This window comes from Phycomyces blakesleeanus (genome assembly GCF_001638985.1).
Source record: "Phycomyces blakesleeanus NRRL 1555(-) unplaced genomic scaffold PHYBLscaffold_18, whole genome shotgun sequence".
Taxonomy (NCBI): domain Eukaryota; kingdom Fungi; phylum Mucoromycota; class Mucoromycetes; order Mucorales; family Phycomycetaceae; genus Phycomyces; species Phycomyces blakesleeanus.
This window is the reverse complement of record NW_017265151.1, coordinates 392,001-416,982: the sequence shown is the minus strand read 5'-3', so window position 1 is coordinate 416,982 and position 24,982 is coordinate 392,001. Positions and strand designations below refer to the sequence as shown.

The window sequence follows — 24,982 nt, the reverse complement described above, 5'->3', positions numbered from 1 at the left end:
CAAAGTAATAATAGAAATAATAGAAATGCAAGTTAAAAAGAGCAACGGTCTATAGAACCTATTTGTTTCTTATTAAAGCCAAAGAGAATAAAACAAAATAAAATAAAATAAACATCCGTCATTTACTCTTATATATATATATAACTTTTCTCCAATGAACTGTCCTTGATTGCCTTTTCTTTCACAAGTCAGTTCAATTGGAAATGATTATTTTCAATAAAATTATTTTAATTACAAATTTATTTATTCTAAACCATTGCTCTCAAGATGAAGCTTGCAGCGCCACCGATGGCTAACCCAAGTACCAAAAAGAAACTCATCAGACTTCCGATCAAAGACTTTTCGGCCGCACTCTTGAGAAAAGTCTGCTGGGGAGCAGCCATCATCGTCAGACTGCCAATCCAACCGTTTGTAACTGCAAATAACCAGACAATAATAAAGTAGGCTATGTCACTATTAACCCACACGGATAATTTCCGGTCGTCCGGAACAACCACGTTGCAGATTAAAAAGGCCGGGACGAATATGGTACGCGCCAACGACATGAAGGTCAATGCCCGGGTATCAAATGTCCGGAAAGCCTGGATGATTGGCATGGTGCGACCAACCCAGTCACCGACATTGAAGAGCAAAAAATGAAAGGCAACAAAGATGTCATCATCAAAAAATCGGTTGCGGCCAGTCATGGATCTAAGGGGAACCTCAATTTGGTGGACAGACTTGATAAGGGCGGTAATTGACGGGAAAAGGGCAAGAGTGATAAAGAACACATATCCAACAGCAAAGATCAGACCAGCCGACTTGCAAAACACTCTAGATACAGAAAGTGACTCGGTGGCAAACAACTGGCTTGAGCTCTCCACATCATCTTCAGAACTAACATCCGAGGCAGATGCCGGCACAGTCTCGAATGTAATATGGCGCAGATAAAACGGCTGTCTAGCAACCACAAACCGGCCAATCAATGCAGCCACAGTGATAAGGAGAGCTGTCATGAAGTACAGAAACGCGGATCTTGCGATGGCTGCTTCATCGGGTGGGCTATTTGTAGATCCCGCCAATGCACTCAAAATAGATGATACTGCAACAGCAACACCAGCAACACCTAAGACATCAAATGATACCAGGATCATAACATTAGTATCCTAGTTCAGTTGTACTAGAAACAAAACTTCCAAGAAATATTAACAATCCTACCTTGACCACTAATTAAAAAAAAATTAACAAAGTATTTGGTAAGTCAACCTCTTATTATACAAGTTTGCCGGGCTTGAATGTATAAAAGGGATCATGTACCTCATCACAGCCTGCATATACTCTGATGGAAACCGACTAGCCTCAGCAAACACAGATACTTGGAAGAAACTGGTGGATACACCAGTGACAACTAACATTACGAGTGTACACCAGAAATACTCTGATCCACCCACATCAGTCTCTACGGTAATAGCCATGACACCAAATACAATCACATTCACTACCACTGATGATACAAGATCCACATAGAAAGCAGTAGACTGCAATTAGATACATAAATATATATGTATATGTATAAAAGTAGATAGATATATACGGAGTTGTGTTAGTAAAGTTACTATTTCATCGTCACTACTCCAAATCAGTTTTCATACCTTGCTTTGCTTCCACAAAAGCATGGCAAAACATACGAGATTTGCTATTGTGAAACTAGTGGAGAAGTAGTTTTGAAATGTACCCTCGTACCCAGAACCTTCAAACCGTTTGGCAAAATACTCGGATGCAGTGATGAAGACTGTCAAACATGTTAAATGACATTCTAATCCATCTGACAATCTCAAAACCGACCATTCCATGGCAAAAGCATGGCGATGCCGTACAGGAAGAAGATCTATATTGCCGATTAGTAAGAATCATATAGATATCATTTATTCTTACCCAATACACCAAGCTGTATTTGTCATTTTGTTCTGCATAAGTGACAAGCGATGCTATATTCTGATCATCAAGCAATCCTCGAACCTCTTCTGCATTGCCTCTTCCCTTTGTAGAAGGGAGCTTTGACCGACAATAGTCACTAATAGAATCAAACATTATTATTCTCTTCTTTTTCTTTTAAAAAAAAAGAAAAGAAAAAGAAATGTGTATAAAATAGAAAGAAAAACAAAACTTCCCAAACGGTATAACACTTTTATTATTATTATTATTATTATTATTATTATTTTTTGACTCTTTTATATCTTGTGTACCCGATTTGGAGAAGGTCATGAGTACCAAAGGCATACGAGTGAATATTTTACTCATCACAATAATCAATAAGCGCAAGATATATTCTTTACGAGTGTTGCTTGTATATCACTTGTATATAATAATAGTGTATATACATATAAGTAGGATGTATACTAAAGACAGGCTTTAAAATGTCGATAAAGAGTACATTTCCAGGGATCGGTAAAAGTGCACCTCCCACTGCCGTGTATCTCATGACAAGGCGCGTGGTTATCCTGACAAGTATCAAACAGGCCTGGAAAGATTGATCTCAATGGCCAAGTTTAGCCCGAGATTGGCATTGTTATGTTTTCTGAGAAGAAAACAAGCCATTTTGGTTCATCGTATCCCTTGAGACTAATATTCAGGAATTGTAAGCATCAATCTTACTGATAGATACCCCTATTCCGTACCTAGATATTTCATTAAATGCGACACAGATCATCATGCCTTGTTTTTCAGCGTGTGTATATCCATATGCTTATGTGTATTCGTATGGGCGATAATCAAATTGTGAGAATATGTTTCATCTAATAAGAGCACAAGTAATAAACAAGAACACAAAATGATCCTTGCCATTTATCTATCACTTAAAACCTAATATCTTTTTTTGTTAGCTACTTAAATATATTTATATATATATATAATATCTAACCCTCAAAGTGGGGGCAATGGCAATTCCTAGTCTGCCCTGAGGAACCTTCTGAATACAAGGTCCTGCAGACAACCACTCGATAATAAATATCTGCTTTTGGTTTCTATTCAGTGATAAGAAAAATCAATTGGTTTCTTTACGCTTTAAACTCAATCAGTATTATTTCTTTCTTTGTCTGTTTTTTTTTATAATACAAGCATATGTATATACATAGTCTTGTAACTGCAAGTTTTTTTTTTACATATGAAATATAAATATTACAGTTGACCACACCCTTAAATAATAATAATAATTAATGATAATACATGTGATCAATTTATGATTCTTATCTTATACATTTCCACCCAAAGGTTATTTGCTTTCTGAGAATAATAAAACAAAATTGAACAAGGAATAATATCATTTATTCAGCATGGCTTTGGTCTTCACCTGTGATAAGTCTCCATAGTCTACAGTTAATAGATCTATATAGCAACTCTTAAAAGATAACAATAGGGAGTTTGGCTTATTTGCGCATATATATTTCGCACCACTTACACCAGATGTGAAAGAATATCCAAGTCTAATGTTTCCCACTTTTGAATATTATGTCCTCCCAATTTTTTTTCTCATTTCACTCAGCTTTGTTTTCAGATCTTACAAGGTATGATAAATATGTTTCAAATCCAAGTTTTATGCTGGCTAATTCTCAAAGCCCTTTATCGCACAGTTCAATGTCCTTAATATTTGATAGTATTTAGTGTAAAAGTTATCAATGTATCAATATAAGGTTCTTAGAGAGTGTACAATCGATTGTACCGCTACATCCTTTATTTACAAGTTTTACATGTCCAACAAAGGATTAAAAAGCTCATGAATTTTTATTTTTATTGTCCAGGAGAAATAAAATATTTCTTATTCAAAAATATAGATATATATCTTTTGATGACTAGCAGCACTTGTGAGATTCATTTTATTTTATCGTCTCTCCTTTTCTACTTTCTTGTTTGTTTCGCAAATTAGTACTTTATTATTCAAAATAATAGATAAATTGTCTTGGTCTGCCGGGAACATCTTTGGAGGCTGTATATTGGGGAAAAAAGATGATGTATCTTGTTTTCACAATTTAGTTTAAATACAAGATATCGTATGGACTTCAGATATTTAATATGTATACTTTATTGTAGTCCACAGAAACAGAGAACATGGGCTATTTATAATTATAGCTTGCGTCCTTTGTGAGATAATAGTCGAGAGGAACCATTAATGCCTGTCGTTCTCTCTTTTATACCCAGAGAATTATTATTGCTTGAATTATGGTTTTTCGAAACCTTTTCTAAACCAATATCTCGACTGCTTGTACTTGAAGGATCACTAGTAAGGCTTATGGCTCCACCAGACGACCCTTTTTTTTTTTTTAAAAAAAAAAAACAATGTGTCAAATAAGAAAGTGTGTCTTTATACAAAGCTCATTTTCGGCTTCTTACCATGAAAAAAGTAAGGTCTTCGAGGCCTGAATGTATTATTACGAGCGATACTTTGCATAGCTAGGATACATTATACACATATCCATATTAAAACATTGAAATTTAGGAGATAACAGACCACACAAGTTTTTTACCTTGTTTTCGTGATCGCTCATGCTTGAACTGAACATTTCTAAAGTGCTGAAGCAACTCATTGAATTTTATAAAATCATCTATTATTTTTGGATGTCCATTACTAATACTCTTTGTTGGCTGTTTCTTTGGTACTTCCATTGGACTATTTGCAAAAAAAAATAGATAAATAAATATACTGGTTAGTGTAGAAGCTTTCTGTATATACCTTTTGGGCATGACATGAAGGAATCCAAGAGAAGACACACAACTAAGACGACTTCTCAGAGTGGAATATGCGGATGACTGAGGTAAAAGCATGAGCAAACCATAAAGACACTTTAACAGGTGAGGATATTTTTCTGGCTCTAGTAATTGGAGGCGCAGATCTGGATAATATTTACGCAAGCTTTAAATAGAACTCCCGAATTTTAGATATATTTTCATGTCCTTACAAGTGAATACAGGTGATTCAATTAATTGTACCAACTTATCGATTTGGATAAGTGTATTGACAGTAATTTCGAGTTCAGCACTACGTGTGTGTATAAAGCATTTTATCAATAAAAATATACCTTAAAAAAAGAACGACTCACAAGACTTGAAGCATATTTGCCGCATGTTCATAGGCCTGGGCCAAGAGACACAATGAAAGAGTAGCCACGGCACTATGGCACCAGGACTTATATAAAGAAGTGAATAGTTGTTGACCATCCTATTTTTTAAAAAAAAAACAAGCTAATAGGTTATTACTGTAAGAGTATATGCTTTATGATGGAACTTACTTTCGTATCTAAATTTCGAAGGCGTTTGCGAAGATCAGTAAGTTCAGCAGAGGTTATGAGAATCACGTTGAGATTCTGAACCATGATACTAGCAAACTCCAAATCCTTTTTCCATCGGTTTTTTTTTGTCATTTTGCATTTTGTGTATTTGTCAGTAAGCTTGTACACACTTGTTGGCTAGTTTGTCTACCTCATCTTTTTCTAGCACATCAGCCAAGGTGATGTAAATTCTCTCTGGATCGAGGCTAGTACAAAGTTGACGAATAATCAAGCTGCCTCTATTCTCTAATAGCCGACGATCTGTACTGAATAGCGAAACAAGATTCATCATAAAGCTACGAAAGTAATCGTTGTCCGAGTAGGAAGATATCTGAGCCAGCAGCTGGAGATCACGCCGAATCACCTACACAAAATACAAGTTATATCCAATATCCTTCCATCATTTTCTCTACTAAACAAAATTACCTCTTCAGACGAGTCTGAGAGCGTTTTGAGTAACACAGGAAATGTTCCATCATCTGAAGCCAGGATCTAAACAAGTAATTGTTACAACAAGCACTCTCTCTTCTTCTTCTTTTTTTGGAATAGGTATATAGGTTTTAGGTACTATACTCACTTTATAAGGTGCTTTTTTGTGAAGCATTAATAGCCAATCTAAACTGGCTATTCTGGTTTCTTCGTGTTCATTTAGAAATTGCAGTCGTAAGTTTGTTACAGTCATTTGATAATCAAAAGGATCCTCGACCTCAAGACTTTCCATTACGGGTGTTTCAAGAACAAGTCTCTGTAGACTATGGTTAGTTCTGGTTGCCGCCACTTTGACTTCCTTGACAGGGTGAGAAAGTGACGGTAAAACGGCATATATGATCTGAGGTGTGAATTGGATGATGATATCCTTTTCATTGTTGAGCAATTCATTCATCCATTTTAGAGCAACTTTCTGAATCTCTTCATTTGGTGAAGATAAATGAGGAACGAGAATCTTGATGATTCGTCCATATTGAATGTTTGCCTGAGGTGGAGAAACCTTTTCAACGGATTTTCCTTTGAGTGTTCTTTCAGCATCCTCGTCATCGTCTTCGTCTTCTTCTCCTTCACCATCACCTTCACCGTCATCACTATTATATTTTCCTTCTGGCTCTTCATCTGAGGCAGAACCGTGATCATCAGCAACTTGCCGAGCGAAACAATCGTCCATGATATCCATCAAAAAATTGTCGAGTAGCTGTTCAGTCGCTACTCGTACATCTTCACTTGGATCACTCATAAAATCAAGTAATCCATCCAGAAATTCGTGTAGATAGGAAATCAATCCTAATTCTGGAATCGATTCAAGATTACTGATCCACAGTACAAGATGATTCCGGGTAAAGGAGTGTTTGGTCGATATCTTTGACGAAAGAAGAGGAATAAAGTTTGGTAGCGAGAATGTAGTCGTCTGACCAGGAGGATCAAATGGTGATATATAAGTTGTTGCTAGTTCCAATACTATGTCTTTGATAAGACGATCAAGCAATTCAGCTCCACTCTTAACAGACATTTCGGTATCTTCAGACAACTTCGTTGATGTTTATTTTGTTTGTTTGTGTGTGCGTTTGTTTATTTTTCCGGTTCTTACGGTTAGGTAGCCGTTTTATAGTACAGTGGTTATAGTAACTTACTGTTGACAAGGCATCGAAAATACCGTTGAAAAACCGTAGTGCCTCTCCTTTAGCAACTTTGGCGATGTTATACATACTTTCACAAGCATAATATCTCACTTTTGAGTCTTGATTATTAAAACATGAGAGGATAGGAGGTATGATGATGTCAAGGTGCAATGCAATATCCTAACCATCTGATTGAGTCGATTGTCAATGTATACACAAAACACTTACGGGACCTAATGCTATAGTCACCGCGGCGAGGGCGATAAGGCCACCATTTCGATAGTTTGGGTTGTTAGAATACACAAAATCTTGGACAAGTGTCTCAATGATGGTGTTGATCTGTTCTGGAACCTTGTCACTTTTCGTAATAAGCCTGTAAGGATTTATTATGTCAATATTGAATAGACAACCTTTGTATAATTTTATTTTTCATATAAGTGTATTTATGCGTGTATATAGTATTGCCTTTCTATTTGAAGAGCAGCCTTCTTTCTTGTAAGATATGTTTTGTCTGTCAGGGCCTTGACAAGTGGTCCCGAGAATACTTCAGTATCCATCTTAAAGAAAGTGTATTTACAACCTCCGTCTTCGCAGCACTTTTGACTGGCATCATGCAAGTTTCCTAGGATTGATTGGCTATTGGCCAGTTTTGTGTCACCCTCGCCTTCCTTCCACGTCCAGCGTTCACTGTTCTTCTCACCATTAACCCTTTCAATCTGTTGCGTTGTAGGGGTGACGGTCACTTATTTATTAGATATAGACAGTCAATAAAAAAATGTTCACTATGAGATCAGCCAATAAGATCAACTTCTATCTACCCATATAGTTTTTGAAAAATGCTCAAGGTCAAGGTTAAAATTGTGATGAGCTTCGTAAAAGTACGATTTTATCCCATTTGGCAGAATGTATCAAACGACCAATGAACCTTTATAGGCTTTTTCTAGAACATATTGTAATTTAAAACTAAATTCTTAGCAACTTAATTGCTAATTTAAGTATCAAAACATTCATGAAACTTGTTATTGATGCAACTATCAATGAATAGAATCAGGTCAATCAGAACCAATTGAATATCTTTTGGATTTGGCTTTGGCTTTGCAAGCTTTAAGTTTGCTGGCATTTTTCTTTAATAGTTGAAAGCTTGTCTGCTTCATAGTGAGCATGATTTGTGGAAGTTTCGCTACTCATTTTATATACTTTTATTCGTTGTAGCAAAGGATATGAAGAAAAAGAAAAGACGAAACAATTTAAAAACGCAAAGGTTGATTTATATCGTTACGTGGGATTTAACATTGTCTAAACTGTAATTGCTGCAGGCGGTTTTTTGAACAACACTTCGTTATCTACGGTTAATCGGCCGAAAAATCTTATTTTAACGTAGCCGCTGCATATGTTCTGGAGTATGACTAATTTTGTTTCCCATTAAACCACAAAAAGGGGTGTTAGGTCTGACACTCAAATGGATACTTTGTGCATGAAAAAAAAAGAAGTGAAGAACAAGACGAGATGACGTAGTTTCTGGTGTAAATAGCCCCCAGGCGTCTTCCTCATCCTATCCAGCCATCAATAACTTCGGTGCATCCATCCATCACACTCCAACGTGCCTCTAAATACCACCTACCCTCATCCTTTTTTACCAAAGGTATGTCGCCGCTTTACGGACCCTGGGCAGGGGCTGGCGTCTTCCTATCCCCGACTATCGTGCTCTCTCGTTCGCTCGCTTTCTACCTCAAGAAGTCTGTCTTGGTCCGACAAACGTGGCTTGGATTCTTTACTGGTCTTCATTGAATCAACCATTCATGACACATCTTTCCTTGTACATCATCCTGCTCTATACCTATATATATTTATACACATCATCTACATCTACAACTACAACTACGTACATGCTTCAATACCACTCCCCCCTTTCAACATGAACAACTTTAGTGCAGACAGGCAGACGAGACAGAGAAGAGCACGAGGTGGAAGGAATGATGAACTTGCTACAACTATTTAATGCCCAGACAGAAAGCAGAAAAAAATTATTTGGTCTCCCTTGACGTTTCGATCTCACTTACTAAACATTACCACGTCCCTCAGTATTGAACATGTCTGCCGCCGACCATGCTGATGATTTGATCGACTATGAAGAGGAAGATGAACAAAATCTTCCCCAGGAATCTTCCATTACCCAAAAGGAAACCGTTTCTGCTACTGAAGATGATGAGTCCAAGAAAGACAAGAAGGGTTCTTATGTTGGTATCCACTCCACTGGTTTCCGCGATTTCTTACTCAAGCCCGAATTGTTGAGAAGTATCGTTGACTGCGGTTTCGAGCATCCTTCAGAAGGTAAAAGCAGTAAAACAAATATTAGCCAACTACTATACTATGCCGATCAACCTGATGACTTATGCCTACCATAGTTCAACAGGAGTGTATTCCTCAGTCTATCCTTGGTATGGACGTAATCTGCCAGGCCAAGTCTGGTATGGGTAAGACTGCTGTGTTTGTACTTGCCACCCTCCAGCAGATTGAGCCTGTCGACGGCGATGTATCTGTTGTTGTACTCTGCCACACCCGTGAGTTGGCTTTCCAGATTAAGAATGAGTATGCCCGATTCTCAAAGTATCTCCCTGAGATCCGTACTGAGGTCTTTTATGGTGGTGTACCTATGACAAAGGATGTCGAGACTCTTAAAGATAAGACAAAGTGTCCTCATATTCTTGTTGGTACTCCCGGCCGTGTGCTCGCTCTTGTCCGTGACAAGTATCTCAAGTTGGGCAATGTAAAGCATTTCGTTCTTGACGAGTGCGACAAGATGCTGGAACAGCTCGGTATGTGTATATCTTTACTTGGGATAAGAAAAGGAATATTCTAAATATCATGAACTCCAAAAAAAATAGATATGCGTAGAGACGTACAGGATATCTTCAGATCTACTCCCCATCACAAGCAGGTCATGATGTTCTCTGCCACACTCGCCAAAGAGATGCGCCCTGTGTGCAAGAAGTTTATGCAGAACCCTCTTGAGATCTACGTTGACGACGAGGCCAAGCTCACTCTCCACGGTCTTCAACAATTCTACATTAAGATGGACGAACGTGAGAAGAACAGAAAGCTCAATGAATTGCTCGACACTCTGGAGTTCAACCAGGTCTGCATCTTTGTGCGGTCCGTTCCTCGTGCAAATGAGCTCAACCGTATCTTGACCGATTGTAACTTCCCCAGTATTTGTATTCACTCCCAGATGAGCCAGGACGAACGTATCAAGCGTTACAAGTCGTTCAAGGACTTTGAGAAGCGTATTATGGTAGCCACCGATATTTTCGGTCGTGGTATCGATATTGAACGTGTTAATATTGTTATCAACTATGATATGCCCGACAGTGCTGATACATATCTCCATCGTGTTGGTCGTGCCGGTCGTTTTGGTACCAAGGGTCTCGGCATTACCTTCGTCTCCGATGAGAAGGACTCAGATGTTCTCAAGGATGTCCAGAGCCGCTTCGAGATCAACATTGTCCCTCTCCCTGAAGATATTGATATCAACACCTACATGACTTCCTAGTTTTTTTTATATATTAAAAGAATGTCCACATTTATTATTTCACACACACGCACACACATTCTATCTATCGCTCTCTATCTATCTCTCTGTCGTATTTCATATCTTTCCTCTTGCCCCCCCCCCCCTTTTTTTATTTTTCTCTTCTATAAAATACAATTTTGATATGTTACACCATGTCTTAAAAACCCCACCAAGTTCAATTCCGTGTATCCAAGCTATTGTTACTATATATCAATAGGCCTACTCCATGTGCTTGTCTGTTCCTTGGGTGGATAACTTTGTTACAATGATTCGGAGATTTAATAGGTCCGGAAGGTCCGGAATACAGAAACGGTCCGGCTCATCCCTCAGTGAAATGGCCCTTTGAGTTCATTGACGATCAGCCTCTTTTCCTTGTAGTTGATAAAATGGTAGGCATATACGATTTTGTTATACGATAGAAGGCTGCAAACAACCTGCTGGATAAAGATGAACATGAGTCGACAATAAAACGCAGATACCGATGGATGGATCGCTTCAGAAAAAAATGATAAAAAAATCAAGACGCTGCAGACACCAAACACACAAAATACACAAAATACAATATACATAGGCAGGCAGACACTCGCTGAACATAATTGGAATCTGAATTCAACTATTGATTCAACCAGATTCACCAACCTCTTAAAATTCTTGGACAAATAGAATTGTGTAAATACTTACAGTATTTACATTTATCAAATTCTAGGGTATCGACCTTAAGAACCACCACGTCAAGAACTCAAACCGCACTGCCCCCAAGTCGGACAATGTCTACTTGGCTTTGTTGGTTAAGTTGTACCGCTTCCTTGCTCGCCGCACTGATGCCAACTTCAACAAGGTTGTCTTGAAGCGTCTCTTTATGTCCCGCGTTAACCGTCCCCCCGTCTCGGTCTCTCGCCTTGCCAAGTACGCTGCCACCAAGAGCGCCGCCAACAAGACCTTCGTCGTTGTTGGAACCATCACCGATGATGTCCGCATCTTGGACCTCCCCAAGTTGTCCATTGCTGCCCTTCACTTCACCAAGACTGCCAAGGCTCGCATCCTCAAGGCCGGTGGTGAGATCCTCACTCTTGATCAGCTTGCTCTCCGTGCCCCTACTGGTGCCAACACCGTCCTCATCCGTGGTTCTAAGAACTCCCGTGAGGCCGTTAAGCACTTCGGCATGGGTCCCCACAAGAACAAGAAGCCCTATGTTCGTTCCGAGGGTCGTAAGTTCGAGCGTGCTCGTGGTAAGCGTGCTTCCCGTGGCTTCAAGGTTTAATCGTATATATACAAGAATAAACACACAACAAAGCCTGGTGGTTTTCTTTATCCATTCATCAATCAGTCAAACAAGCAAAAACAGTGCGTGTGTGTGTGTGTGCGTGTGTGTGTGCATAATGAAGTAAATTGTCGGTGATTTAAACCGAGTTCGCAATGAGAATTGTCTGTACTCCCTTCATGTTCACACGCGTTTGAGCCTAGCTTTTATGATTTGTAGCTTATGGCTTTGTAAGGGACCTCTTGGAGATATGTTTACCGAAGCTAGAGTAGACTAAACACCATCCACTAAGGATGATAAGGAATATATATCATCCTGATAACTGGGTTATTTCCTTTCTCTTCCTTTCTCGAAATACGCACAAAAAAAATGCTGAAGAATAGGCTTGATTTTATGATATGTAACATATACAATTATATTGTATTTAAATTTTATTCTGTATTTGATGAAGTATATAGTGGTTTGGTAGTGGAGTGAATGTTTTTTTTTAGTTTAGTTTTGTTTTAATTCTTGCTAGCATTCTTGAGAGCTTCGATGTCTTTCTGGAGCTCGGCGGTGTGCTCCTGCTGCTTCTTGAGGGCCTCGCGCAGTAGCTTGATCTTTTCAGCATCCTGTGTCAAAATGAACGTGTTTCGGTTAATAAGGTCCGTTTATCCCCATTTCTCACTCTAATATGAATTGTCTAGACTTACGTGTGCGCGTGCCCACTGGTTCTCGAGGGCCTTCTCTTTCTCACCAAAGGCGCCTTTACTAGAGGCAGTGGCTCCCTCGGCTCCGCTCAGCGTGCTGGTATACCGGCTAGGAAGACGGATAGTAGAGCGAGTGGCAATGCGGGAAATAGTCTTGCTGAACATGGTTTGGAAGTGAATAAAAGTGAATAAGAAATGGATCAAGAGCAAGAGTATAAGAGAGAGAGAAAATCAATCTATTTATTCTCTTTATCACCCTTCGCGTCACCCTTCTTCTCTTGCTTGTGCACTGTTTCATTTTGACCAATCTTTTTTTTTTCTTTTTTCTTTTTGCATTTCCAAAATGAGCTGGTTGGTGAATTCTAGAATGTATACCAGTTTTATCGATACAACTAATTACTTTTTATACAATGCTGATGGCTCCAAAAATAAAACCTAAAAAAAAAGACCCATTTCAGAGGGTATTACAAAGGAAAACCTCTAATGACTGAATTGTAAAATCTAAGCATTAGATTTTTATCTTATATTATCTAGTCTCTAAATGTCCGAATGTTGGATATTTTAAATACGCCATTTGGTTTTTTAATGTAAGATGAATTTATTTTTAAATCCGACATTTGGAACCATCAGCACTGTGTATATAAGAATAATCAGGACCAAAGTAGTTTAAAAATACACCACAGGCACTTACTTTATTTATATTGTTAATACTTACTCACACTACTAATAGCCTATGACTTTAGCACACCACAAAACAGTATGTAGTTTTTTTTTTCATACAAAGATCAAAAAAAAATTAAGCAGGCTAAACTACTGTTGTGTACCAAGAAATAAAGTTTTCGTTATGGCGTGATACGCGGATTATTAAAATAATGCACCTGATCCAGTGAATCCTATATGTTTTTCTTTTTATTCTTTTGAGTCAACAGGTTCTGTGTATGGCCGAGAACGTAGACTAAGATTTCAATGCGGCTGTTCCGAGAACACTATAGATAATTAGAAGAAGAAGAAGAAGAAGAAGAGAGGGAGAATATTTTTCCTGAACTGAAAAGGCTTTTGTACTTTGCTATTTTTTTTATATATATTTTTTGCTTTCTCACTCATGGAAGAAACAAAGCTTACATATTGAAAGAGAAAAGCGAAAAATGAAAACTGTAAATATGTGGGGTGACAACCCCGCGAAGTATTATGCCTATTAGGACAAAACCTATAATTACCACATATTTATTTTATGGTTTTCTACCTTGTAGAAAGTGAGTGACCCCACATCACATATCCACTCCCAGGTCTTCATACACACGTACACAATTAAATTTATATATATATATAGTGTATGTGTAAATATTGTACCTACCAAGTTCAAACATGTAATAGAAAATAAGAAGATTGTACACGATCCTCTTGTAAGATATCTTATCTACATATGTGTTCCATTTACCATTTTCTTTTTCGGTCTTTATTCTTCTATGAAATACCTATTGATATGACTGATAGTAAGCCCAGTGTTCTACCTTTTTTTTTAAAAATTTTTTTTATATGTCAACAACAAGTAGTACTTAAAACAAGTTCATATCAAGCTTCTGAAAACTATAAGTCTAGATTGATATATGAGTTTATATGTCTGGTTTGTAATTTGTCCTGTAATTATCATTATATGCTTGGGTGTAATGAGAGAGAAAAATATTCTCTGTTGATGTAGTTCTTTTTATTTTGATTTCTTTTTGTATCTAACACATGTACAAGGAATCCTGATATGAAATTGATGATCGACTCTAAATACACACCCATATGTATCTTATTCTTCCCTCTGTAAATATTTATGTCATAGAAGGGAGATTTGATTGCCGGCTCTTTGCCGATTGAATATCGTCTACAGCCTTTGTAGATTCGTGAGCAGGAAGAAGAGAGATATCTAACAAAGGTAAATTCATCAAATATATATATATATATATATAAAGTCAGTTGTTAATACATATAATGGAAAGAGTTTTTTTTTTTAAAAAAAAAGGTAAAGAAAAACCCGATTTTACCTTCGTTCTTAATCAAGCGTGCTACTAGATCTGACATGCCACTTCCTGTGACATATTTTCTAGAAACACCATTAGGAAGCATAGGTACAGCCAAGATCTGCTTCAACTCTGCCTTCATTGCATTGATCTTTCGTTTCTTCTTCTCTTGGACTGCTTTGGTATCTGTGTTATTGCCTCTTCCCTTAATAACCTCGTCATCAAACACAAGATCCATATCTCTAGCCATGTTTCTCATCCAATTCTCTTCATGAGTAGCCTTGAAGTAAAGTAAAAAAAATAAATGAAAATTATTAGTAAAACTTGATTTTGGTTTTGGTTTTGGCTCTACTCACCTTGTTTTCTTGATGCTCAAGCTTATCAATTTCGGTGGCAAGGTTGACTCTCTTCTTCATTTCCTTGAGGACACTCAAGTCTACTGGGAAATCTGGGTATGGCTTTCCTTTTCTAAGGGTGTAACAGAGTTTTGTATACACTTTTTGCTCCTCGGGACCACAGAGAAGTAAAGAGACACCATCACGGTTTGCTCTTGCAGTACGACCACTGCGATGAACATAGATTTCTCCAGAACGGGGAAGTTGGTAATGAATAACATGGTCAACAAGTGGAATATCGAGACCTCTAGCAGCAACATCAGAGGCAATAAGAACGGCCTTGTCGTTGGTCTTGAAACTATAATGTTTTTTTTTTAAAAAAAAGTAAAGTGTTAATTCCAATGATTCTTTTAAAATACATTATTATCATCACTATTTTTAGTATTTGAAAATTACCGGTCCAAGCTCTTCAAACGCTGCTTTTGCTGCATTTGAGCGTGTAAGCCAAGAACTTCTACACCTAGTAGCTTGAAAGCAGGTACTAGGCGGCGCAAGGCATCAATACTGTTCACGAATACAATAGTACGACCTGGATAACGGGTCACAAAGTAATACACATAAAGATCCTTCTCAGTCTTTAAACAATCGATCTTTGCTTCAACCAAGCGTGAGGCAACCACATTCTCGGTGGTCATATCAATAATTGCCGGGTCTTTGTTTGTTAGTTCCAATCGGCTGAGAAGTTCCTCTAAAATATGTAGATATGTAAAAGTTAGATTTTGTAAGTATTGTTTTAATAACCAATTATTTACCCATAGATCCAGCGTTGTTTTTGCGAGTAGTATGCTTCTTCTTGACATTGAATCTCAAATCCTTGCCCAAGGTAGCGGTAAACACAAATGTTTGGTGAATACCATGAACTATTTCCCATATATAAATCATGTTAAAATCAAACCCATATTGTATTTTCCAAGATGAATCAAGAGGGAAATAAATCTTACCGGATGGTGTAGCTGGAACATCTTTCTGTTCTTCTGGCCATTCTGTTGTGTCTCTAATTTTTTTTTCATGGAGCACAATTAATATTATTTTTCTATATCTAAAATATTTTGCTTGTATAGACTTACTGTCTCTTGCTAGAAATAGCATTAAGAATATTTGTCAATTCGGCGAAATGGCCACGTTCGAGCATTCTGTCTGCTTCATCAAGGACCAGGAATTGGATGTGTTTCAACATGTTCAGATACTCTTCACTCTAAAATAAGCACAAGGTATATTAAATTCACTCTTCTTCTTATATTTTAGATGGTCAAACCACGGATATATACAAACCTCTGAGAAGATCTCCCAGAAACGACCAGGAGTAGCTACCACGATATCTGGCATGGTCTTGAGCACACGTTGTTGTTTCTGAATAGACATTCCTCCCACAATAACTTCAACCTATATATATATATTAAATAAACAAATAAATACTTTGTAAAGATATTTTAAGAAAGAAAGAAAAGGACTTACGCGGATGGGGGTAAAGATGGAGATATTTTGGATGTGGTTTCTGACCTGGATGGCCAATTCTCTGGTTGGTGTTAAGATCAAGGCACCAAGACCGTGCTTGCTCTTGTTAGTGAGCAAACGACGAACGATTGGGATACCAAAAGCAAGAGTTTTACCAGAACCCTACAAGATTATTCAACACACACACACATGAATATGGATATGAATATGAGTATGAGTAGATACACGATCTACTTACAGTCTCGGCAGCACCAATAATGTTACGACCTTGAAGAGCAACAGGAAGAACTTGTTCCTGAATTGGAGTAGGCTTTGTAAACTTTTGATATTTGAGGGCATCAGTAATGGCTTGGGGTAAATCCAATTGGCTCCATGCAGAAATGTCGACCTCTTTTTAAAGTAAATAAAAGATATTAGTTAAAATTACCCTTTCTTTTTCTTATCTTATTTTACAGTAACTGTATCCAAAAAATAATAAAAGAAAAACTTACTTGGATCAATGTCATCAACAGTAGGGCGACGTTTTCCTTCCTTCTCAGGCTTCGGTTCCTGCTGTTTGTCTTCTTTGACTTGCTTGTCCTTTTTGTCCTGTTTTGCCTTTGCATCCTTTGCGGCGACCTTGTCCTTTTTGGTCTGCAAAAGTTTTTCTTTTTTGGTTTTTACGGGAGAAGGCTCCTGGCTCTCCTCTGTATCAACTTGCATTTTATCGTCCTCCTCCTCTTCTTCTTCAGCATTTTCTTCCTCAACCTCTGCTTCCTCCTCTTCTTCTTCTTTGGATTCATCAGCAGCCATTGAAGCTTCGAGTTTCTGAACCTGTTTCTTCAACTTCTCCAATTTTTCCTTCTTTTTGGCCTCAAGTCTTTCTTTGAACGAAAGTTTCTTGGGTTTTTCTTCTGTGATAGTCTCTTCTTCCTGCTCAATATCTTCCATCTCCTCTACATCGGCCGCATCGGATACATCGTCTTCTTCTTGGTCTACTGCTGTTTTTGTTGTGGTTTTATTCGTAATTTTACCAATATCCTTAGCAGCAAGATCCTCATCAAAAGTGTCAATATCATAGTAGCTGTTCATTTCGCTTTCGTTCAAAGGTTCAGTGGGTTTTGCTTTTTGTCCAGGTTTACGGTTATCCTTTTTGATACGCTAACCAAAAAAAAAGTAAAAGAAAAAACATACACATATCCATATTAGAAAAAGAAGAAGAAGAAGAGAAAAAGATATATTCAATGGGCTTACTCTGAACTTGGCAATCTTTCCAGATTTATCGTCTCCCTCATACGTAACCTCGACATCGTCAATTTCTTCAAGACAAAGGAATCCTCCTGCATCGTCAGTCATAAGTCCGCCGGTGTTTGCAGAAACTTCTGTCCAATCCCAAGCATCGATTGCACCGAGATCTTCGTAAATCTTTCCAACCTTGATAGGTTTCTTTTGTAAGGCAGCCTCGAGCTTTCTCTTTTTACTGCTCATTGGGACCTTTTTGGCAACTAGAGGTTTGGCTTCTGTCTTGGGTGTAATGTCTGCTTCTACGAATTCTCCAAAGCCTCGTTTCTTTTGCTGCTTAGGTTTTACAGCCTGCTGCTGTTGCTGAGGTTTCTTTGTGGTGCTGGTAGCTCCTTTCTTTATTCCTGCTTTGGCCATTTGTCAAGATCAATAAATGTACAAATGAAAGAAAGTGGAAAGAAGAAAAAAAAAGTGCCTGAAAAACCATGTCACATTGAAAGTCACAGTGTGGGCATGAAAGTAGCCCTTTTCTTTCATTCAATAAAGAAGTTTATCTGGATACAGTATTTTTACTTGAGATTAAGACAAATTAAGAAATGTTTTAGACGAGTTAGAATATAAATATAGAAAGTCTGCTTACCTTCTACGAGCAAAACGAAGGCAAGCTTTTAGACGAAGAGAAATTAAGTTTTGAGATGAAATATTTGTTAATGTTCAGACGTCTTTTACCTGTAATTATCCAAGTATTTCAGGAGACAGGCTGTTTAAGCTATAGTTATTGAGCTGTCGTTGTTTCTGCTTTCTTGCTCGCTTTTATCAGATCTTTGGAAATTGGTTGGCCATATGAATTTTATATTTTTATTTCTGCATAAATATTTAGATTTACTAATCATCAATTTATCACGGTACAGCACAGTATATATATATCTTTATGTTAAGGTAGGTAGAGAGCGACCAAATTTTTTTTTGGTATTCTTGTTAGCGGCGGTGCTAATTATAATTGATAACGAAGAAAGAAGAACAAGAAAGCTGGCCCAAATTCTAAAATCAATGTGTCCAGAAAGTAAGCAACTAATCTTCTTCTTTTTTTTTTTGGAAGGCTCAACCAATTGAAACCCCCCACCATATATCGAAAACAGAACAAAGGTACAACTAATCGTATTTGGCGATGGAATGTTTGGGAAGGACTTAGTGAAGTTAAAAGGTTAATCCTTGTGGGGTAATTGGCAAGTTTTGGCACCCGTTGAAAAAGAGAGAAAAAGAGGGTGATCTTATCGCTGTAACAATCCCGTCACGGTATCGAAAACAGTTTGTCTCTTTGAGGCATTTGGACAATTACAGGTAAAATATCTAAGCATCAATGTCTGTTTGTCTAAAAATTAATTTCTCTTCGTCTAAAATTTTATTCTCGCTTCGTTTACAAAAAGTAAGCAGATTTTCTACATTTACGTTTTGATTCGTTCAAAACATTTCTTAAATTGTCTCAATCTCAAGTGGAACTGTAGTACGAAATGTACAAATTCAAAGGTTTTAAAGTAAATTACATTCCTCTTTCATAATACAGTGCTAGAACAAAACAAAAAAAAAATGAAATGAAATGAAGATGAAGATGAAAATAATATATATTTATATATAGGCATATAAGCATATATGTAAAGGTGCATCGAAATAATAGTAAAAGAAAAAAAGTCAAAGAAGTAGTATTTGTAGTTGTGGCAGTAGAAAATATAATGAGAAAGACAAAAGCATATTGGTTCAATTCTAAAAAGAAGGAAGAAATAAAAAAAAATAAAAAAATAAAAAATAAAGAGAAGAAGAAAAATGCCTCTGAACCACCCTCCCCTTTTTCTCTCTCTCTCTCTCTCATCCTCTTAATCCCCTTACTTATAGTTCATCCATCATTCCATCACCAATTTCATCAGTTTCCAAAAGGCTAAAAGAAAAATCAAGTAAATTGTTATTTATCATCATCTTCTTGTATTAGATATGCCCAATAAAAAAAAATCTTACCTGTATTGCTTCAAGAGAACACATTCACCGCCATTTTCAAGGTCAATATTGTATTGGTAAAATAATCCTTCTGATGAAATAACCATGACTTGAGGAGTAGTACTGACGAATGGGATGGATAAGAAAATCAAGTGTTGAGTACACAAAAAAAAACAGAGGACAAGCATAAAATTTCTATTTGGGCTTCAAGCTATTAGCTGAACTGTAGCTTACCTGCTCAGGGCAACCAGACTTCTTACACCTCCACTTGGTAGCTTTAGAGAAGCAAAATGTCTTGACGGCTCCCAGATTTCAGTGATGATTTCTGGCAAATAGGATCCAACACTGCGACCAATGTTCATAGAAGATCTACGGATCAATTGTCTACAAAAAACAAAACACACAGACCAACAAATTCGCAAAATCAATCAATCAATCAACATATACTTGTAGAGCTAAATTAAAATAAACTCCATTCTGTTTACCCCACACTCGAGTTCTTTGCACGCGGGTCTTTATTAGCTTCTTCTTTCCGATGTCCATTAGTAATGTGTTGGCTAGGAGGTCCTCTGGCTGCTAATTTGAATATATGCACCGTCTCTGTATCACTTGAAACACACAGGAGGGTACTGACAAGATTGAAGGACATTGAGAAGATTTTTGCGATATAAGATCCTCGTCTAAATTGATAAACCTTGACAGCTTTTGGGATCGAAAACACACGAATGACTGTACCCTATATTAGATATTTCAAATTATGATCAAGTTTTTGGTCAGTATAGAATTTTAAGAATAATAATAATAATAATAATAAAAATACTCTTTTTTTCTTTTTACCTTTTCACTAGCCGTTGCTAACAAAGTTCCGTCTGAATTCATTGAAATACAGCTAATAGGGCTCTTATGGGCCTGGACAATGCTAACAAGAGTGAGAGAAGATGCGTCAAAGATTTCGACGTCTCCGTTGGTATAGTCAGAGAGGTTTGAACCAGTAGTGGATGATCGAGATGGATAAGCAACAAAACAGTTTTCACTGGACGGGGATAAAGCACAGATAGCTTGTGGATACAATACATAATATAATACAAAATACATTACATTGCAGTACAGTAAAACAAAAAAAAGAAGGAAGTGGTTGTTAATACATTAATTAGACTTGGTCTACTGGCTGGCTGACATGCAGGATGACCTGCTTTGTTTCATTACCCGCTGGGTTCGGGCTGGTGTCAATCGTGTGGAGAAGCTTCATGTTACTTATATCATATACAAATATCTGTTCCTCCAACACTACTATCAACCGTCGACGATTCATTTTAATAGATAGGATACTTGTGGGGAACGTAAGCTCACAAATGGTTGATTGTCTCTAAAAGAAAAAGAAAAATACAAGTATATCAATATATGTATATAAATATATATATATATATTATACCTTTGTATTGATTATCTGTAGGTGTCTTGGTGAAAAGTTCTGTTGCTCTCCCGCGCCTACCAAGGCCACAAGAGAAGTGCAGAAAAGCATCTCGACAATTCCAGTTCCTCCTTCTACTTTTTATGATGAATGTCAAACAATGAGGTCGAAATGAAACCAATACAAAGAGAGAGAAAAAGAAAATAGAAGAAAAAGAGCGAGATAAAGATGGCTATATGGGCTAAGAGAGGTTAACTTACGCTTCGAATAGCATTTGCTGTAAGGGTCACAGTTGTAGATACGATAACCACTCTTCAACCCCACAGAAATACAACTGAAGTCTTGGTTGAAGTTGAGAAAAAGAAGCTCATTTGTACTCTTGTCACCCAGATTCATTACGCAGGCAAGAAAGATGTCGAGAAATTATAAATCCTTGACCTGCTGTCTCGACCTTTTTTTTTAAAAAAAAAAAACACTTTTACTTTCTCTCTCTCTCTATGCGTGTGTCTATCTCTATCTTTTGCCTGTACCCGTGTGACGCAACAGACATAAAATAAGTTTTGCGGGCATTAAATAAAGACAAAAAGGGGGTGGAGGGGGAAAGAGTAAGAGGGGTTCAAGCTATACTTCAAAAAGGTCCCAAGAAGAGTATACATACATATTATATATAAATAATATTGTTTTATGACAGTTTAAAGAAACGTCCATCTATTTTCGATTGTCCTTCTTTCCTTTCTTTCGTAATTTTTCTTCTGTTGGTCTTTGTATGTAAGCTTGGTAATTTAGACTTTTTTTTTCTCTCTATCTTTCTTTTTCTTTTCTTTTCTTTTCTTTACTGTCTGGCAACGACTTGAATGCTGTGTTTCTTTTGGAATTCGACAAACTCCTGCTCTTTACGCTTGTAGGATTGCAATAATGATTGAATGACCTGCTGGATCTACAAAAGCAAACAAAATGTCAAACCATCTATAATCTTTTTTTTTTCCTAAACAAAAAAAGTTCTTTGCATCTCTTACACCATTGTAGTTGGTCTCCAAAGCAGGGAGAACTTCCTTAACCGTTCGCTCGACCAATACACCACCAACCATACGGAAACACTTGCGACCAGGTTCAAGAGGAGAGATGCTATCGATCACGAGCCTGAATTTCTTGTCGATTAGTATAAAGCCCATACTTTTTTTTTCTATTCGACTATATTCTTTTCCTAAGAAAAGAAATGAAAAGAAATGAAAACTCACTTGTGTTCTTCTACTTCTGACTCAAGTTCACCAATCTTCTGGGCAAGTGATTGGAGCTCACCCTTGTATTGATTGTACTATAGATGGAGTGAGTCTTTTTTTTGTTTTTTGTTTTTGGTGGGTTCTCATCTCATCTTGGTGAATGACTTGTGCTTTATTTTATTTTATTTTACTTGTTGAGTAATCTCTGCCTCGGTAAGCTTCTTTGTTGACATTGCTGAGTATTAATGAAAGTATATATATGTAAAAAGGTATATATCTTTGCTTTATTAAAGAAAAGAGAATGAAAAGATGGTTATGTGAGACGCGTTTTATAAAGTAGATGAAGCACTATTTTCTCGGACAGACACACATACAGCACACACACACACACACACACTTTTTTTTTAGGGTAGGAGGAACGGAAGGATCTTGGAAGTGAGAACTCTATTAAATTACCGCTTTGGATGATTTTCTATTGCGTCACGCCACCTGTGGCTTGACCTTATATATATATATATATCTATACTCATTTTAATGAAGTATATAAACTTTGGAAATCTTCGTTGTTATACCAGTAATAATAAACACATTGTGTCTGGAATGGAGACAGCCAAAAGTCTATTAATTGCAGTTCCTGTTATTTATATTACATCTACAATACAATAATTATTATAAGCGTTTGAAAATATTTCAAAGAAAGAAAGAACGGAGACATGCTTGATCATAACTAGCGTCTGTCTTTTCGAACGTCGAATTAATATCAATCATAAAACAAAAGAAGATACAGAAGCCAAAAGTCGGATAAACTATGAAATGTGCTCTTTTTTTAAAAATAAAATACGTTGATTTATAAGAAATGAAGCAGTTTTATTGAGGATTCTTAGAGGAAATTTTGCATAAAAACTTACTTTTACGGATAAATTATGTATCATAGGATTATTTTGTGAAATTAAGAAGCATTATAGTCTTTTATAGAGAGACTATTCTATCAAGTAGAGCTTAAGGTGCGGTTAATAAATTTTAATCTGCTCCAAGAAAAAAAATACACTTGCCTTGGATTGAAATTGACTTATTGCCAACCCTGACGAAATGTAAAGAAGAAAAAGAATACATCTCTGTTTCTCACATTAAATAAGTTATCAAAGACAAAAATCACACGATCTTCAATACTGAGGCAAAACTTCACAAATACTTGCTGTTATTCTTGCCCAGTCCTCCAACAAACCAACCTCTAGCTCCATTGTTTCTTTGAAATTGTGATTGGCTTTATAAGCGAGATTATTATGGAATGAAACTTCAAAAAGAGAAAGAAGGTGAAATAAAAGAGGGTTTGCTTTGCATACGTATGCGTACAAAAAAAAAGCCGGTCGTAGTTGGAAGTAAGTCAATTTAGACGTGAGAAAGTGTATGGTGGTATAACCTTTTCAATCGTGTATCAAGTAACTTCATCATTTTTTTTAAAAAGTCTTGTCTTTGCCAATGAACTGCCTTTCTTTTATAGTCTGATTACAGTTTATTTACCATAAGCCTTTGTGTGAGTGAGTGAGTGAGTGAGTGAATGTGTGTGTGTGTCTGTGTCTGTGTTTTTATATTTATATTTATATTTATACGGAGGTTCGTTATAATAAATCAACACTAATCCGTCTTGACTGCATTCTTATTTTTCTTGGCAACCTTTGGGTCTGCAGGAATACCTCCGACTAAACGCACACCCAAAATGATAGCATCCACAATTTTGCGCACAGGATAGAATATGGGTAAAGTGTTGGGTAAGTTCCACTCTGAGCGAGCAGCATCTCCAGATGCCACAGACACACCAAAAGACCCGGTTGGCTGAGGAGTAGCCATAGTAGCCATGATGATATACTAAAAAGTAAAAAAAAAAAAAAGAGAGAGAGAAATAGTTAAACAAATAAGTAAAATAGATTGCTCAAAATAAAAACATCAAAATTAGCATTGAGATCCCCCGATCATTCTCTTGTTATTTCCTCCTTTCTCTTTCGTTTTTCTAAGCCAAGATTCTACTTACGCTGGGATAAATCAATGCAAAGATTACACCGGAACGTATAACTGACAAGAAGAATGTCAGAATAGTACCGGGAACACCTAAAGTCACACATGCACACCTAATGTTAGCCAATGTATCCTTCACATCATCATGTCCTTCTTAAATAATACAAATTTCGTACCAAATCCAAGGAAAAATGCCCAGTGACGTTCAAGATATGATAAACACTGTTCCATGTTCCATCCAAGATATGACCATTTATACCTTTTACAAAGCACGAATTATGAGTATCATATATATATATATTTCTTTGTTAATAAAGAAAAACATAAAGGGTGGTAATAAATAACACTTACTCAAAGCAATAGTAAGACATTATAGCACAATTCATCACAAAAGAAAGCGGGATACCGATATGTGGGATTGTGTATAAGAAGAACGCAAATACGGCGGCAGCAATGTAAAACAGAATCATATATATTGTCTCTGCTGCACTCTGGACTACATTGTTGAATCCATTTCCAGCAACTGAAGGACCTGACTTATTGTTACTGGTTCTAGAAAGCTGGACCTTGTAAGCCTTTTCTGCCACAGGCCCATAGAATTTTCCATTCAGAACCAGTAATATGATATACATCGGATAGCCATAAAGACTCTATTTTATATTTATATATGCAAATAGTTGTCAGTTAGTTGACGCGTGAACAGTAGTCAGGTTTTCGTGTTTCTTTTTTTTTTCATGGTTTTGTGGATGTATATATATATATATATATATATTGTTTGGTTTGGGTTCTTTTGGTTTCATACGTACGGCATAACTGTAACCAAATAAACGATGCTTTTCGG

The 24,982-nt window shown here is 36.9% G+C and overlaps 9 protein-coding genes across 9 annotated transcripts; 2 read left to right on the top strand and 7 right to left on the bottom strand.

Annotated features, from left to right (window-relative positions):
- Positions 1 to 37: 37 nt before the first annotated feature.
- Positions 38 to 2,121, bottom strand: PHYBLDRAFT_182418 (hypothetical protein). Its single transcript, XM_018438617.1, has 6 exons — positions 1,915 to 2,121; positions 1,825 to 1,867; positions 1,632 to 1,771; positions 1,297 to 1,517; positions 1,198 to 1,205; positions 38 to 1,105 (listed from the first exon to the last, which is right to left on the bottom strand). The coding sequence occupies exons 1-6, from the start codon at positions 2,068 to 2,070 to the stop codon at positions 249 to 251; spliced, it is 1,425 nt and encodes a 474-aa protein (XP_018288541.1). The 5' UTR covers positions 2,071 to 2,121; the 3' UTR covers positions 38 to 248.
- A 2,346-nt stretch (positions 2,122 to 4,467) lies between these two features.
- PHYBLDRAFT_115239 (hypothetical protein) lies at positions 4,468 to 7,189 on the bottom strand (the record flags this gene model as incomplete). The annotated part of the gene is made up of 10 exons (XM_018428447.1): positions 4,468 to 4,642; positions 4,706 to 4,865; positions 4,932 to 5,011; positions 5,073 to 5,191; positions 5,262 to 5,366; positions 5,452 to 5,664; positions 5,727 to 5,792; positions 5,878 to 6,819; positions 6,923 to 7,090; positions 7,139 to 7,189. Coding segments are annotated over 10 exons (2,079 nt in total), but the record flags the coding sequence as incomplete, so codon positions are not given.
- A 1,811-nt stretch (positions 7,190 to 9,000) lies between these two features.
- PHYBLDRAFT_115401 (hypothetical protein) lies at positions 9,001 to 10,460 on the top strand (the record flags this gene model as incomplete). Its single annotated transcript, XM_018428459.1, has 3 exons — positions 9,001 to 9,241; positions 9,316 to 9,726; positions 9,796 to 10,460. 3 exons carry the CDS (start codon positions 9,001 to 9,003, stop codon positions 10,458 to 10,460), a joined length of 1,317 nt encoding a protein of 438 aa, XP_018288539.1.
- A 397-nt stretch (positions 10,461 to 10,857) lies between these two features.
- Positions 10,858 to 11,799, top strand: PHYBLDRAFT_41568 (hypothetical protein). The gene is made up of 2 exons (XM_018440166.1): positions 10,858 to 10,870; positions 11,188 to 11,799. Exons 1-2 carry the CDS (start codon positions 10,868 to 10,870, stop codon positions 11,740 to 11,742), a joined length of 558 nt encoding a protein of 185 aa, XP_018288538.1. The 5' UTR covers positions 10,858 to 10,867; the 3' UTR covers positions 11,743 to 11,799.
- A 338-nt stretch (positions 11,800 to 12,137) lies between these two features.
- Positions 12,138 to 12,628, bottom strand: INH1_2 (ATP synthase inhibitor protein INH1). The gene is made up of 2 exons (XM_018438616.1): positions 12,435 to 12,628; positions 12,138 to 12,353 (listed from the first exon to the last, which is right to left on the bottom strand). Exons 1-2 carry the CDS (start codon positions 12,594 to 12,596, stop codon positions 12,246 to 12,248), a joined length of 270 nt encoding a protein of 89 aa, XP_018288537.1. The 5' UTR covers positions 12,597 to 12,628; the 3' UTR covers positions 12,138 to 12,245.
- Positions 12,629 to 14,396: 1,768 nt separating this feature from the next.
- PHYBLDRAFT_115158 (hypothetical protein) lies at positions 14,397 to 16,660 on the bottom strand (the record flags this gene model as incomplete). The annotated part of the gene is made up of 9 exons (XM_018428441.1): positions 14,397 to 14,717; positions 14,794 to 15,130; positions 15,229 to 15,520; positions 15,585 to 15,692; positions 15,728 to 15,768; positions 15,900 to 16,027; positions 16,105 to 16,215; positions 16,249 to 16,449; positions 16,526 to 16,660. Coding segments are annotated over 9 exons (1,674 nt in total), but the record flags the coding sequence as incomplete, so codon positions are not given.
- Positions 16,661 to 19,392: 2,732 nt separating this feature from the next.
- On the bottom strand, positions 19,393 to 21,304 carry PHYBLDRAFT_155927 (hypothetical protein; the record flags this gene model as incomplete). Its single annotated transcript, XM_018433453.1, has 8 exons — positions 19,393 to 19,441; positions 19,519 to 19,620; positions 19,732 to 19,881; positions 19,983 to 20,233; positions 20,335 to 20,555; positions 20,704 to 20,863; positions 20,930 to 21,045; positions 21,169 to 21,304. The coding sequence occupies 8 exons, from the start codon at positions 21,302 to 21,304 to the stop codon at positions 19,393 to 19,395; spliced, it is 1,185 nt and encodes a 394-aa protein (XP_018288535.1).
- A 436-nt stretch (positions 21,305 to 21,740) lies between these two features.
- On the bottom strand, positions 21,741 to 22,223 carry PHYBLDRAFT_115400 (hypothetical protein; the record flags this gene model as incomplete). The annotated part of the gene is made up of 3 exons (XM_018428458.1): positions 21,741 to 21,845; positions 21,925 to 22,048; positions 22,147 to 22,223. Coding segments are annotated over 3 exons (306 nt in total), but the record flags the coding sequence as incomplete, so codon positions are not given.
- Positions 22,224 to 24,136: 1,913 nt separating this feature from the next.
- Positions 24,137 to 24,773, bottom strand: PHYBLDRAFT_115309 (hypothetical protein; the record flags this gene model as incomplete). Its single annotated transcript, XM_018428450.1, has 3 exons — positions 24,137 to 24,234; positions 24,318 to 24,400; positions 24,493 to 24,773. 3 exons carry the CDS (start codon positions 24,771 to 24,773, stop codon positions 24,137 to 24,139), a joined length of 462 nt encoding a protein of 153 aa, XP_018288533.1.
- Between the last annotated feature and the right edge of the window lie 209 nt (positions 24,774 to 24,982).

Coding starts and splice junctions, on each gene's coding strand:
- PHYBLDRAFT_182418 (XM_018438617.1), bottom strand. CDS start 2,070: ATGTTTGATTCTATTAGTGACTATTGTCGGTCAAAGCTCCCTTCTACA. Junction 1,772..1,824: donor CATGCTTTTGCCATGGAATG/GTCGGTTTTGAG, acceptor CATGTTTGACAG/TCTTCATCACTGCATCCGAG. Junction 1,518..1,631: donor TTTTGTGGAAGCAAAGCAAG/GTATGAAAACTG, acceptor ATCTAATTGCAG/TCTACTGCTTTCTATGTGGA.
- INH1_2 (XM_018438616.1), bottom strand. CDS start 12,596: ATGTTCAGCAAGACTATTTCCCGCATTGCCACTCGCTCTACTATCCGT. Junction 12,354..12,434: donor ACCAGTGGGCACGCGCACAC/GTAAGTCTAGAC, acceptor ATTTTGACACAG/GATGCTGAAAAGATCAAGCT.